This window comes from Enoplosus armatus, chromosome 3 (genome assembly GCF_043641665.1).
Source record: "Enoplosus armatus isolate fEnoArm2 chromosome 3, fEnoArm2.hap1, whole genome shotgun sequence".
Classification (NCBI taxonomy): domain Eukaryota; kingdom Metazoa; phylum Chordata; class Actinopteri; order Centrarchiformes; family Enoplosidae; genus Enoplosus; species Enoplosus armatus.
In genome coordinates, this window is record NC_092182.1 from 2,798,516 (window position 1) to 2,811,268 (window position 12,753).

General features: G+C 45.0%; 1 protein-coding gene across 3 annotated transcripts in view; it reads left to right on the forward strand.

The window, feature by feature from the left end:
* cadpsa (Ca2+-dependent activator protein for secretion a) overlaps positions 1-12,753 on the forward strand; it is a 134,992-nt gene that overhangs the window by 44,482 nt on the left and 77,757 nt on the right. For all 3 annotated transcript variants that reach the window (XM_070902006.1, XM_070902007.1, XM_070902008.1), the window contains exons 5-8: positions 255-491; positions 3,774-3,895; positions 9,401-9,512; positions 9,618-9,757. In XM_070902006.1, coding sequence (XP_070758107.1) covers positions 255-491; positions 3,774-3,895; positions 9,401-9,512; positions 9,618-9,757 — 611 coding nt within the window. The remainder of the gene's footprint in view (positions 1-254; positions 492-3,773; positions 3,896-9,400; positions 9,513-9,617; positions 9,758-12,753) is intronic.

Here is a 12,753-nt window from a genome sequence, read left to right on the forward strand (position 1 = left end):
GATTGAATACCAAGGACGTAAACTGAATATTGATTCAAGTTAAGTCATTGAAGTTTTAGATCTACAGTATTCAGATTTATTTTTACATGATTATCTGATTTAGTTTAATGTTTGAGTTCAGATCAATACAGGTTTTGTTTATGTCGCAACATTATTTACAACTGGTGCCATTTTACTCCCAATAAGGTTGTTTTAGGCATTCAGTGAATCACGCTCATTAATCAATAACTTGGCTGCCTTCCTGTGTTGGTCAGTACGGTGGGAGGTTTCCCAGGTTTGCATCCAGAGAGATGGAGGCCATGTACATTGAGGAGCTGCGATCCTCCGTCAACCTGCTGATGGCCAACCTGGAGAGCATGCCGGTGTCCAAGGGAGGAGAGTTCAAGCTGCAGAAGCTGAAGCGGGGCCACAACACGTCCATCATGGACATGGGCCAGGAGGACGAGAACACGCTGTCCAAATCCGACGTGGTGCTGTCCTTCACCCTCGAGGTTGGTGGACTCGTCAGTGACGTGTGTTTACTTGTTTTAATGGCTTACATTAAACAGTGCAATGCAATGTCTGACAGAGAGGTAGCTGACGTTGACAATCATCATGTGGTCTTTCTGATAGATTGACAGCTAGTGGGCAGCACTGACAGTTCAAATGTGGGTTGGCACTGTCCGAAATGGAAAGGGTACATTCTCTGGGAAGCAGAGTATGTATTTGAATATTTGTTGTGGGCCTCACGGTGCCCTTGAAGGACGCATTAGACAACATGACGAGTATGATGGGAAGAGCAATGAAGCGATAAGCATAGAAATAACTCCAATACATCCAAGCAGATCATCACCTTTTCAACATACAATTAGACAATAAGAGACTTATTTGTATTCCACATAAGTAAATGTAGATTTTGTATTTTTACTCATTTTCATTGTTGAGCTTGGATGTTCATTCTTGACCTTGGAAAAGGTATGGATGTATTTTGGGATTTGGATTGAATTTTTCCACATCCGACACAAGAGCCCATCCTTGAACAGGTTTATGATCTCTACAAGTTAGCACAAGTTCCACTTACAGGACTTGCTGGTCCAATTTCATACGTTGGCCATGCGATAATAACTAAGCCACCTCCATGGCAACTGAGTAGACTCCCTCTGTTGATGAAGGCCATGAGATGTGGCTGGGAGCTCAGTAAAGCTCATTGTAATTGTTCATTCTCTTTGTGATAATTTGTACATCCAAATGACCTGGAAGCAATAAATAAAGATGCCGTCATGTCACTCAAACTAAAGATGACAAGGCGAGGTGGAAACCTAGTTTCTACCAATGGCTGGACTGCGTATGGTCAGTGTGCCAAACTGTGGCCAAATTCTTACACGGATAGTCAGTGGTAGTGTGGTCTTTATCTCAATGGGATTACCCGATTAAGTAAAAGTTATATGTACTTTAAGGGGCACCATGTCACCCACACCTGAACTTATGGAACAAAGTTTGTGCTGCATCCTGGGTCCTCTTCAAGTCAATATACTTGTCACGTCATGCAATGGTTAATCAGAAAGTCTTGTGCAGAAGAACACGCCTCCCTTCATAGGTCAGTAGAATACTCTGAGCTGATGGCGGGGTGGGGTCACGGAAATCCTTAAGAATCAATCCTCTGGGAACATTAATGGTTTAGCACTTCAGAAATTAGACACATTCAGTATTTCTTCCTAAAATGCGTTGTGCGTATCCTTGTGGTCTTGCAAACCACAGTATTTTGCGTTGTTTACATGCATGTTTGCGAGCTAGCAGTTTTTTCTTCCTTCCTTGTCTTTGTTGCTACGTTTGCTGGCACGTCACCGCTCAATCAGTGGAATAGCACGAAAACCGTCCACAAACTGGAGACCCACGCTTTAAAAACATTGCTCCACAGCGCTACTAGTCAAACACCTCCACAGGGTAGCTCTAATGTCAGGTATAAAACGAGCTTCTATTTCTCTCACCCATCCACGTACAGTCTGCACTCGCTTGTGCAGAATTCTGCCGAACATGCGGTGATCTTAACACGTTTCTATTTTTACGGCTTTTGGTCGAAATGCGTTACACAGAACACATTTCTACACACAGTTAGGTAACGCAAAGGCCCTTAAGCGAGGCATTGACTGTCAGGTTGTGTCGAGGGAAAGCTGAAAGGTTCAGACATAAAGAGACACGTTCCCGCTGCCCGGAGAAAACTGGCTAATGTGGTTTTTAATTCAGCCCAGCTACTGCCATATTATTCCACCTCACAGTGTTCTTCCCCATGAACCGTGGCTGGCGTCTCGGGATTAGCATCTGGACTTGCTAATGAGAGGAAATGTCTCCCAGGATTTCGACTGACTGACAGACTTTTTGAACCTTAATTGGTTGACGGGCAGGTCCATTTTTATGTTGAAAAGGAGAAGGAGACAGAGTGCAGCACCTCCTCACCACTCGCATGATAAATTAGCTGTCCAAATACCTGTGTCCAGCCTCTGTGGGTGTTTGTCCTCCGCAAAGATCCATGGAGCAAAACAGTCCAGCAGCACCATGATTATTTTACTGCCTCCATGTTGCTGGTGTCTAGCATCTCAGAGAAAAGAGGCACATATCTTCGTGAATACAATGTTCTATCTTTTGCACAATTTGCAGTTTCACAAGGCTTACGCAATTCCCTACTTCTTTCAGGTACCAACATAAACCCTTCCCACAGCCCACTGGACAAAACATGTGGAAGCTTACTGATGACAAAGCTATTGAGAGATTTGAAAGTGCGCTGAGATTGAACGGCTTTGAGAGATAGCAAACAAATAAGACCCGTCTGCTGACGGCAAAGAAAAAGTAGGAATACTCTTGAGGCTCAAAAACCCTGACGACACTCCACACTCCTTGCTTGCTCTCTACAATTGCTCTGTGATTGCATAAATGCCGGACCATCCGTTTTCTTTACTTCTGGTTTTCAAACAAGGAAAAAAAACCATCGCAGGCTTTGTGGATATTTTAACACAATTCTTTCCTAAAGTGAAGCCTGTTAATCTGAGGTAGAAAGGCCAGAATCCTCTGCAGACTCACGGTCGTTTTACATTTCCAGCACCATAGTTTAAATAGTCTCTCGCAAGTCCAGGAGTTTCAAGATGGTTCAGCTGGTTCCAAGTACTTTCATGAAGCCCCCCCAAGAACAGCTCTTGCGAAAGATATGCAAAGTATATGTAAATATGTGAAACTCATGACGTTTCAGCCCACAACAGCCTGTCGCACACAGCATTCGTAGGATGTGCGGTTCGCTCAGTTCATGGACGATAACCAAGAGTCAGTTAGAGACGTCCTGGTGCCTCAGGCCAGTCAAGATTACCGTTTTCAAGTGGGGTTTTGTCCACATTGGTGTTTTCATTTTGAAAAGCTTGTTGCATGTGTTGAAATGCCAAAACAAAAAGAGAGGGGAACCCCCCCCCCCCCCCCCCCCCCCCATACAGTTAGACAACAGCATTACGTATAAAATAGTGATTCAACTGAGGCTCATAAATGCTTCCTGCTAACAGTAATTTAATGTAACCAGCACTTATGCAGTCGTCTGTACAGTTTGTCACCGATAACAACTGCCTCTGTTGTTTGATCAGCTATATTGACACTCTAAATGGAAGGGACAATGCTGGCTTTATTTTCTTCTTTTTTTTTCTAATTTGCTGTTCAAACTTCCCTCCCCCTATCACCTCCTCTCTTTGTGTGTATCAAATATGACTGTGTGTGTCTGTGTGTGTGTGTGTGTGTGTGTGTGTGTGTGTGTGTTGCAGGTGGTGATCATGGAGGTCCAGGGTTTGAAGTCGTTGGCTCCAAACAGGATCGTTTACTGCACCATGGAGGTGGAGGGAGGACATAAACTGCAGACGGACCAGGCTGAGGCCTCGAAACCCACGTATGTACAGCGTACACACACACACACACACACACACACACACACACACACACACACACACACATACACACACATACAAACACTGCAAAACAAAACCTCCGTCACGTTTTTGTCCGTCCGTCCGTCCATCCAATTCCCACAATGGCACAAATGTCCACTTGGACGCAAGGATGAACTGATTAGAATTTTGTGGTCAAAGGTCAAAGGTCACTGTGACCTCACGAAGCACGTTTTAGGCCGTAACTGAAGAATGGATGACCATAATATTCACAGTTGGACACTGAAGAGGTGACACTTTTGACTCACAGGTTTTCACACACTCACACACACACACACACACACACACACACACACACACACACACACACGTCGACCGGGACGACACAATGAGGGGCTTCCCTACATCTCGTCCATCCTGCCTTTCACTTCCTGCCTCGTTCTGAAATATCGAGCGCCATCGCATTCACGTAACGCGTGGGAGCTGATCGTGACCCTGTGAGTGAGTCTCGCCTGCAGCTCACAGGGAGGCATCACATCTGAAAATGCCAGGGAGAAAACAAAAGCACCACATTTTGTGTAGCTACACTACTATAAGAATCCATCTTCACATAGTCATCAAGTGCATTTGTTGTTATGAGTCTGGACAGACATGGACGTGAACTTGACTGGTTGGCGGAGGCATTCAACTGCCGGGGCGACAATTCCAGTGGCAGTAATTCTAAATGGGTGTAGTAGTCGGAGCAGAATATTACACACTGCCATCTGCTGGTCAAATAACGGTACCTAACCCGAAGACTACCCCGTGTGTACTCTCTTAAGTAGCGTGCTGTGCATGTCGTGCTTTAGTAGCATTTTGACTCGTGTTTTCATTAAATGGAGCACTGTGGTTGTTCAGGCAGGCGTGAACGTCATTTTATGGTCACATGTGCCATTATACCGCGTGTGGGCATATATGTCCACATTCTGATCTCACTCACCTCTGCAGTCCACGAATCAGACTCCAACATTTAGGTCTGGTTTAGTGTTTGGGTGTAAATGCATGAAAATGTGTTCTGTTTGTGAGAAAGTATGCTCCCAGCAGTGTTTGGGCTCAGCTGGATGAACGCATAATTTCATGTCTCACTGAGGTAACAAGGCATTTTGCCCCTTCATCATCCACATTGTTATTTCCATAGCTGAGGGCCAGTAAAAGTAACAGTGCTTCAGTGTCAGATGCGATATCACAGGTCACATCTTGTCTCCATGGTAGCCACTCATTCATTGTCTCATCACTTACACTTCCTGCTCTCCGGATTCAGTCTTTGTTTGCTACTTCGTTTGATCGTTCAAGCTGTTATATTAGTACAGCAGGAGTAAGTGATGGGAGAATGGCCGACACGGGAGACCAGATCCTGGCTGGAAACACTGCTCATCTCTCTCAACTGGCCTGCTTTAATACTGAAGATGCTTGACACAAATCTAGCCTGGTCTTTGAAGTCTGGCACACATGAGGACTGGGTGATTGCAGCACAAATCCTAATTCCTAAAATCCAAAATCTAAAATCCACTGCAGATTTTTTTTTTTTACAATATATATTATCATTATTATCATGGGTGCAGAATTTGCGTCAGGCAGGAAGGACAACTATCAAGTTAAGACTGTACACAAAGGTCTATGATCTAATGGTCTATGATTGTGGACATGTCAGCTGTATTTTATATTATTGTAATATACTTTATATCAATACAATGTTTTTTGAATACATGTTTTAAATGAATAAATTAAAAAAACAGCACTATTTTCCACCAGACATGTTGTTGTCCCACACAGTGAGGACAAAGAACGTTAAGTAGCGCAAAGATAAGACAAACCAAGAACAACAAAAGTTGCGAGTTGGACAAAACGTTCTTCATATATAAGAGCTGAACTTCAGACCTCAATGCTTAATTAAAAAAAAAGTACACAGCATCTGTATAAATGTTTAAAGTAGTATTATTATTAGATAAAGAGGGAGTGTATAATAATGCTCCGTATTTTGATACAGGAAAAGGATCTTAAACCATAATTATCATTTTAAAAGCAAAGTTTTAGTTATTTGCGCAAATCTGGCGGACTAATGTCTTGGCAAAATATTACAAAGTGAAGAGCGTAACTCTGTTATGGACGGCACAAATGAATAAGTGCTGTACAGGTAAGGGCATTGAGTGCTTTTAGGTTGCGAAAACACAGTGATGAGTCCAAGGAGGAAGTGTAAGATGAATCCTCCTCGCTCCGTCATAGAGTCTAGCTTTTGGTTCAACGCGTTCTGCGCGCAGTTTCCGGACCAAATTGGAGGATATTTGAAAGTAATAACTGCACAAAGACATGCGTTTGAGACGGAGCGTTTAAGATGTGGCCTGCTCTGACTCTGAATATGTAGTTTCTCGTTCACCCCTATCTCAACTCTTTAGGAGTCTCTGGATGTGCACTTGAAATGCGAGGTGGGTGTCGAGTAGGTGAAGCTGAGCTGGGAATGCCTCTTCTGGATTTCCCTACTCTCCCAAAACAGTCATCCTGATGAGGAACGCATAATCTGCAGACATAGCGCCGTGCACTGTCCTGTCTAATCTAAGGCCTCTATATTACGTTAACTGTTTACTATCACAGGCACATTATTAGTCCCTACAGGAAAGTTAAAAGAATATTGCAGCGACTTTATCTAATTCACTGGTGTCTACTGTAAACTGCTAATCTGCTGTTATTGGTCCCCGTAGGAACATTACAGGGACATTTTGTTCAGTGGCAGTAACGCAGTTTCAGAAGGCTACAGTGTAATAACGGTTATCTGCTCATGTCGAATGTGAGTGGCAACATAATTGGCAGAGGCCGCATTGTGTCTGCTAATTACAACTGATTACCGTATTAGAATCTGCGATGATCAGGAAAAGACAGCGGGTGATTTGATCTAATATGCAGATAATAAAGCTCGGTACGTTGAGATCGGTGAGGAATTGTCTCGTGATCACACGAGGAAACAAAGGATGTCAATGTTGAAGTGACAAAATGGACCTGCGCGCTTAAACAAGGAAGGAATCCTAAAATGGTCAATGGTCGTGAAAGGAAGAGCGTATCTTTCTGCAGTCGACGATTCAGACATTTTGTGCACAGACGTTTCCTCAATTCACCTCGGAGATGCCAGGCTAGGTTAATAGATGAAATGCAGCTGTAAAAGCTCTGCAGTTCTCTCTTCAGAGCTTCACTTCGCGGCTTTTCCCATCCACAATATTTATCTGACCCTCTGTCATTTTCTTGAGTTCCTTTCTTCTGTGTCCGCCGCTCAGTACAGGACATTAGTAACATCCTCTGAGGTGTGGGCGGCAGGATGTTAAATGGATTTCTCCTGTGGAAACATCGTTACTCAACCACAACCACAGGCCTCGTATCAAAATCTCTGCAAAGAATAAAGAAACATGTGGCAGCACTGTACATAAAAAAACCCAGTGGCTGTATTTGTAACATAGCAGATATCCCTCCATAGGGTTTATTACACCGACAACGGTGTCCTGACTCGGATCCTTTGGCCACCAGGGGCCACATTCAGCATCAGCTGTTCTATCTTACCACCAGGAGTCCTCCAAATGCCACCGGTTGACCCTGTTGCCATGGGTGACGTCCTGTTTCATTTCATTGGAGTGACTGGTCTATGTCATTCGACTGATTGTGAGTAGCTCTTAGTGACCCAGGAGTCCTCTGGACTGCTTGAGAGCTGGTTTGGGTGCTGAAATTCTTTGTGAAAATCGACGGCATTAAATGAGTGTCTTTTGCCACGCGAGGGCAGCAAAAACAAGCTGTTTTGTCCAATATTTATTCTCCTTTTTGTTCTGGTTTTAGTCTCCCGAGAGAAATATCTGTCTCTTTTAGCTGCTCGATGCTCCACTGCGTCTACCAGCTGACTGCTACTGCTGCAAACAAGGTGAAAAAGGTGAGGGTTAGGGGCTGAAAGACACTAAAACACTTTGCAGACCTGAGGGCGACGTTCGTCACTACGGGGGACACCTTTCATGTTACACGTATATCAAAAAAGATTAGGTTAGAGCGGCTTTAAGGTTTAGAACTTTCTGGAATCCATGTTCCAAATCAAAACTTGGCTAAATGCGGCTCAAGTAGTGTCACCTTTTTTTCAAAGCGCGAGACACAGCTACACCTCTCCTTGCCAGGAACACCCAAACACATTTGCTGCTTGCTGCTTGTTGGTAGAGGCACCTAGATATTAGTCATATGTTTGAGACAACAAGTGAGTCCTTGCAGCCACGATCAGCAGCTGTGAGCTTCCCTTGTGCCATTTGAAACATCTTATTTAGCTTGCAATGGCAGAAGAGTAGAAACTCTGAATGCAGTCTTTTGAAAGCTGTGGTTGGACATTAAAACGGCTCCTCGGTTCTTTCCACGGAACTGTTAAACATTTGCATCACTTGGAGACGGGGGCCTTTAACCACTACAACCGCAGACCGATGGCACCGCAATGGAGATAACGAGCGATTCACAAGATGACTCACAGCTACGCTGAGAGTGACAGCTCGTCGTAGTTATTTTATTCTCACTATTTACTTCTGCTGTGTCTGCAGTCAGGAATAGTTTCGTTTTTTTCTTTTTTTTTTGTTGGAGGACATCTCCTCTCATAATGGTCGCCCTGTGCTGCAGTATGTTGTCTTTAATCACCTTTGGTGTGAAAGCGTGACTCCCCAGAGCTCCTCTCCTGAGGGCTGCACCAGGAAACACCTTTCTTCAGCAGAATCGCGTGCAAGTCGTCCACGTGAAACGCTGCCGGACAAAACGCCTGTGGCTTAGCAGACTGTCCCAGGGGAAGAATCAGGGTCACCGTGATGTAAACTGTAAACCCATTTCAGGCTCTTTGAACACATCATAACAGATCGAAATATTACATTGTTTTGACCAAAAAGCCGTGCTGTCTGGAGCTAACTCACGTGGTCTCTTAAACCCTGCCTCATTTAAATGGCCTTGTGAAACAGCAAAAAGTAAAACATGAAAATGAGGCTGTTTTGAAGTACCAAGGGAAGCCCGACAATGGGCCCTTTTTTCAAAGCATAACATTTTGGCTTGTCATAGCAGGAAAAGCACAGGTGTAAGTAGTGACATGAACAACACCAGGACCTCCTCTGAGTGGATCGCAAAAAAAGTGCTTTTCCTGCTATGACATGTCAAAATGTCTGCTGGGGGGGGGGGGAAAGGTCTATTACACCGACTGCTACGATGCTGCTCGTTGCTCTGAAGCACCTGTGTCGGGTAGATCTTCAGGTAACTCCATCATACATCTGTCCTGGGTACAGTTTAGCTGCGCTTCCGCTGAACCCGTCCTCGTTTTGACAGTGCAAGCAGGTCCAGATCTGCCAGCCCCTACTAGTTCTAGTTGGAGCTGTTGTAAACAGCAGCTAAGCTAAGTGAAAGCGCAACAGTCCCAGAGGCGACATCATAACACAGTGCTTTCTTTCTTGTGTTTGTACCTGGGTGTGTGTGTGTGTGTGTAGTTGGGGGACCCAGGGTGACTTCACCACCACCCAGCCGTTACCCGCTGTGAAGGTGAAGCTGTTCACTGAGAGCACAGGAGTGCTGGCTCTGGAAGATAAGGAGCTGGGGAAGGTGAGAAATGAAAACGCTGCTACATTTTGATAATGTAACTCGATACAGCCTTTTGTACAGTTATGTATCGTATAGCTCACACACATTATTATTGCTGCTCCCCAGGTTGTGCTCCACCCGACCCCCAATAGTCCCAAGCAGTCTGAGCTCCACAAGATGACGGTGTCTAAAGGCTGTCCGGACAATGACCTCAAGATCAAACTGGCCATTCGCATGGACAAACCACAGAACATGAAGCATTGTGGGTAAGCGACAGCGATTTTTAGTTGAACTCATCATGCAGTCGTTTGTGTCATCATGGTGCCATGCGCTACAAGTACTGCCAAAGAACACGCATTGTTTTGGTGTGTACTGCTGGAGAAACGATGACCTTTGGTACACAATGTGTAGCAGGTTTTACCAAAAGGGGGTTAGGGTAAGATCAGAAGGGTCTCAGAGACACCTGGTCAAATGGTAAAGCTTGATTCTTTACAAACACTGAAGGTTCCATTGGCGCCTTTGCGTCCTCGAGGCATGCCAGATGCAGATTCATCAATGCGCACCATGTAATAAGGTGTTTTACTGGAGGTGCTTTGCCCAAAAGATAATGTTTTGCTTCCCTCTTGTGGTTACCAGTTGTTACTACACAGGCAGACATTTTCAACTGCAGTAAAAGATGCTTTTTTCTTTTTTTTTTGAGGATGGACCCACAGTAAAGTACAATATAAGGCCGTGGACCCCATTTGATAAGACCCTGCATTCTAAAACTGTTTTTAGACCAGCCTGCATCTAACAAATCAGGTGACAGGGACACCAACAACAGTGAAATTGCTGTGTAAGGCCAGAAAGACCCCTGCTGATTCAGGACCACGGACAGGGCCGGCAGCCGCTGAACCACCCGTCAAACACAGTAAAGGATTGATTTCAAGGTTCTTTCATTTGTTTTTAAAGCCACGCATGGGCTGGCACCCCTGTACATTTCGGAACTTCTCTTCCCCCCCCGACTCCAACGCCAGGCCTCTCAGATCCTCTGAACACTTGTTTTTTATCGGTTCCATGATCGAAGGGAGAACGCGCCTTTGCAGTGGCAGCTCCAAAGCTTTGGAATAGCCTCCATTGAGACTTTCAAGACAAAACTCAAGACGTAGATGTTCTCACTGGCCTCTGGTTGCTCTTAGTGCTTTCAATATTTTAGTATTTCATAATCTTTTATTTTCTATAAATTGATCTTACAAGTTTTTTTTTTTTCTGTTTTGCATTTGTGCACATACTTTGTTTTTGATTTGTTATTGTGCCATTTTATTTTATTATTATTTTCTACTGATGTCTTTTACATGCTTCTGTTAAGCTGTTCACTTCTTTTCGTTCAGCACTTTGGTCAATTCTTTAAACCTGCCATATAGTTCAACTTGATTTGATTCGATCGGTAAACTAACAACGGCGAGGCGGAGTGTGTATTTTCGGAGCAATGGAACGGGCTGTCGGACAAATGGGACATTTTCCGCACTATTGGGGTGTCGGGAAACAATGGCATGGCACCCGCCAGGGCCGGAGCAGGTCAAGCTAAATGGGATGCAGTTAGGATATTAAGGTTATTGAGCACAGGGGAGGTCCTGGTATAGCGCTGGGATAGCTTACTGGGACCCCACAATGACAGTGTCAGAGAAAATATAACAAGAGTTGAACCCTAGAGAACGACACATTCACAGCGGATCCTGGGATTCCCACTGCTTGTTGCTGTCACTTTACTTTTCGTCTCTACGAAGGTTAACAGTTAAACAAAAATAAATAAATACACCAACGTTGAGGTTACCCAGCTCTACCTCACGATTATAGAGGGTTTTGCAGTTGTGTCACAAATCTCTAATGGCTCCATCGAGGGCAGGGCATTTTTCGGTATCAGCATGCCGACATGATCATTATCATCCTCCATTTATTCCCCCTGCGCTCTCAAACTCACCGCGGGCGTCGCTTGTAGCGTGAACAGTTAGGTGTGTCGTCTCTGTCTGGCCAACTTCAAGACTGAGGTTGCGGTTGGGTAAATGAAGTGTCCTCTGGGGTCACGGGGTCCAGGGGTGCAAGGACACAATCGAACATGCAGCAACTATCCACCACTTGAGCGAGTGACTGTACGCCCGCAGTGGCAGTGGACTTGCAGTCGTGGTCGCTGGTGCGCATGCGATCGTGCTTCAAAGCATTGCTCTTCTGTCTGTAGCTGTGAGGAGCTGCTTGTCCTCCCTCCCTCCCCTCCATATGCTTTCTTTTGGGAGCCTTGGAGGAGGCTGCTGGGCTGCCCTGTAAGATGGCCACACTGTCACTGGGTCCCACAGACAGGGCTCCTCATGCGTGTCACCACGCTGACGCTGGTTTATTCAGGACGACAGGCAGAGGCAGCTCCGGGAGGGACCGGGGGGAAAGGCACACTGAGGCCAGGGAGACCCACAGCGAGGCTGGGAGCCGCAGAGACAAATCAAAACTGGGGTCCTCACCCCTCAGATGTTCTTTTACAACAAAAGCCTTTTTTTTCCCCGTCCTTCTCCTTCTGTGTCGCGTTTTCATGTCAAATCCACACAACTAGCCTCAGTACAGAATACAAACAAATACCAGACGTAGCATGCTGACTGCTCTTTGGGCTGAAATAATGAGAGAATCATGAGGAAGTGGCAGGCTCTGAGCTCTGAGCTCGCAATGTCAGACTTTGGAAAATGTTGTCATTCTTGGTATGAACTTCTTTCATGTTTTGATGTATCGGTTTGTTCATTTGTTTTCTTTCACTCGATTCTGCGCCCTCTAAATTGCAATGAAAGTCCAAGTCTAGTCGAGATCTCCGGAGATACCGATACCATTTGATCCTAATTAATGCTGTTTTCTCAGCACTGTTAATCTCCCCGTATTGCATGAGCACAGCCTGCAATTCAGCGCCCGAGCAATAACAACAATACTTTACATGTTGTGCGGCTGTTTTTATGTTATAAGATTCAGCTTTACTTTGTGATTTAAATCGGACCGTGTCAAAGTCAAGCTCACCGAACTGCCGACAAACTGCTGAATGAATGCCTCTGCCTGTTTAGTCCACTCAAAAATGTCTTCTAGAAGCCCTCACAGCTGTCCCTACAGTTACAATGATGCTTATGATTTGTTCTATGGGATTGTGGATTACTTTCACAATCCTGCCCGGCCCTAGTTACGAACGTTATGCACAGAGATTTATCTGGTTGCAGTAACGACATTGCACCAGGAGAGGTCAGTCAATGCACTACAT